This window comes from Mandrillus leucophaeus, unplaced genomic scaffold, assembly GCF_000951045.1.
Source record: "Mandrillus leucophaeus isolate KB7577 unplaced genomic scaffold, Mleu.le_1.0 Scaffold216, whole genome shotgun sequence".
Classification (NCBI taxonomy): Eukaryota; Metazoa; Chordata; class Mammalia; order Primates; family Cercopithecidae; genus Mandrillus; species Mandrillus leucophaeus.
In genome coordinates, this window is record NW_012102210.1 from 3,190,936 (window position 1) to 3,193,562 (window position 2,627).

The 2,627-nt window shown below is 42.1% G+C and overlaps 1 protein-coding gene across 1 annotated transcript in view; it reads left to right on the forward strand.

Annotated features, from left to right (window-relative positions):
• Positions 1-1,710: 1,710 nt before the first annotated feature.
• The window catches only part of LOC105540175 (chromosome unknown open reading frame, human C2orf78), a 16,661-nt gene continuing 15,744 nt past the window's right edge, over positions 1,711-2,627 (forward strand). The window contains exon 1 of the mRNA XM_011980697.1: positions 1,711-1,928. Coding sequence (XP_011836087.1) covers positions 1,832-1,928 — 97 coding nt within the window. The 5' untranslated portion in view covers positions 1,711-1,831. The remainder of the gene's footprint in view (positions 1,929-2,627) is intronic.

Consider the following 2,627-nt stretch of genomic DNA (forward strand, 5'->3'; position numbering starts at 1 on the left):
ACACAATATTGGGGTGAGAACAAACTCAGTTATAGTTGCCACAAGAAAATCCAGACGAAGGGAGAATAGGATTTCTAGAAAGTAATCAGACATAATAATGAATAACATAAATGAAGTAATATGACATAAAACTAAATGGAAAAAATATATTATGATTATTTCCTTCAGTGTACAGAAGTCATGGAAGTTCCGGACTATCTAGCTACATAAAAAATATTAAATTGTCTGTTCTGTTAATACAAAATAGGTGTGTCGAATTGTTTGTCACAGAAACCAAAAAATTCACACAAATCTCTTCTTTCCTACACCCTGACTTTGCCTGTTTCCTATTCTCCACTAAATGCTTTAACTCTTCATTTGGCCTGGGCTTTGCACCCAAGCATGACTGACAGGAAATCCTAAAGGCCCAAGATTCTATAGTGGCTGTTTGCAAGGGAGAGGAGGCTATAAGTAACTGCCACACTGGATCCTCTTATGTGAGAAGAAAGAAAGTATCCTGAATGCTTCTTGCGTATAAAACAGCGGGAAGGCAGAGTGTCTGTGTGGCCCAAGGAGCCAGAGGTAGCAAACTATGGGCAAAAGAATTGTGACCACAGGCTAGAAGAGGGAAGGTCTGCAGTCAGCCTTGTCTTCTACCTCTCTGGTGTTTGCTTCTCATGAGCAGAGTCTGTTTTCCAAACACCAGGACACTGAAAAGAAGACTCCTGCTCTGGAAGTTGACAAGAAGTAATATCCACGAATGTAAAAATGCAAGATCAAGGCTCGACCCAGAAACAATGCCTAAAATCAAGGGGTTAAAAAAGGACAGCAGAAGAGAGATCCTGGTTCAACCTGGCCCAGCCCAAAGAACGTAGGATTCAAGGAGAAGAAACTAAAAGAGAAGACTCTTGGACCACATCATTTCCTACAACAAGTAGTCAATGAACTTTGCTCCTCAACCAAATTACAAAAGAGGGCTCTTTAATCCCTTCCTTTGGCCCTTAAAAGTGGCAGTAGGGCTGGGCGCAGTGGCTCACATCTGAAATCCCAGCACTTTGGGAGGCCAAGGCGGGCGGATCACGAGGTCAGGAGATCGAAACCATTCCGGCTAACACGGTGAAACCCCGTCTCTACTAACATTACAAAAGAATAGCCGGGCGAAGTGGCGGGCGCCTGTAGTCCCAGCTACTCAGGAGGCTGAGGCAGGAGAATGGCGTGAAGCCAGGAGGTGGAGCTTGCAGTGAACTGAGATCATGCCACTGCACTCCAGCCTGGGCAACAGAGTGAGACTCCCTCTCAAAAAACAAACAAACAAACATAAAAGCGGCTGTAATTCATTAATCAGATTCACTGAAATGGTTTTAGAACAACTGTAATTGCTCAACTTAGACGTCCCTCTCCTTTCTCCCCAAGGATATTGTGTATGTACTATATAATTATAAATGCATCGTATTATATAATATGAAATATAACATGTAAAATATAAATGTTAGTTAATTATGTGAGTGAACATTTATGAGAAACATTCAGATGATCTCCCTAACATGAAAGCCTGGGGGAAAGTGGGACTATCACGTCTGTCTTGCAGGTTTCACCTCCCCAGAGCTCAGCCACTTAGTGCTGTTGCAGCTTTCCTACCACCTCTGCCAGCCAATCCTGTCTTGTTGGGAATCTGACCTCCCTATTGGCTACGGCAGACCTTTAAACTGCCTGCTTTGTGACATCATTCTCCCACCAAACCTACCACCACCTGGTAGAATCTTGGGGTTTGCTGGGAGTGGCCTGTACATTTGTATCATCGCAAGTGGCCAGTGACCAGTGACCGGTGACCAGTGGCCTTCATACTGGACACATGCACTCGTTGTCTGGAGCCACCCAGACATCCGCTAGTATCGTCTCTTCATCCCTTGTATCTGCAGTTGATGTTTCTTCTTCTCTGACCATGTCAGGTAAAGAAAGAAACTTTTTAAAAAGGTTTTCATGAGATTTCTTTCCCCCTAAATTTAGATTCCTTTCCCCCTATAGTCCCAAACAGCTTGGAATAACAGGGAAACTCTTGAAGTAGAAATCTAGAGACTTCATTTCAGTTTTGCCATTGATATTTACTAGCTGTGTGACTTTAGATAACTTATTCTCATGGAATCTGCTTCCTCATCTGTTACATTAGGATAATAAATTGGTTATTCCTTCTGGTCCTTTTCTTTTCTAATACTGAGTCTTAAAGGGTATACATATACAAAATGAAATCAGAGACTTTCTAAGAGTGTTCATTTCAACAGAAACAGAGAAAAACTCGAAGTGGCATAGAAAAGTAGCAATATGTTCTGAGATATTTCATTTGTAATAGTCTCCCTCCACTAATATTTCTACTTTCCTATTTTAAATTTAGTGACATTTAGTGATGTTTTAAATAATATTCAGCCAGGCACGGTGGCTCACACCTGTAATTTCAGCACTTTGGGAGGTCATCTCCCTCACTAATATTTCAACTTTACTCTTTTAAATGTAGGGATGATTACTGATATGTAGTGATGCTTTTAATATTCAGTTGGGCGTGGTAGCTCATGCCTGCAATCTCAATGCTTTGGGAGGCTGAGGTGGGTGGATCGCTTGGGCCTGGGAGTTCACAACCAGTCTGGGCAACATGG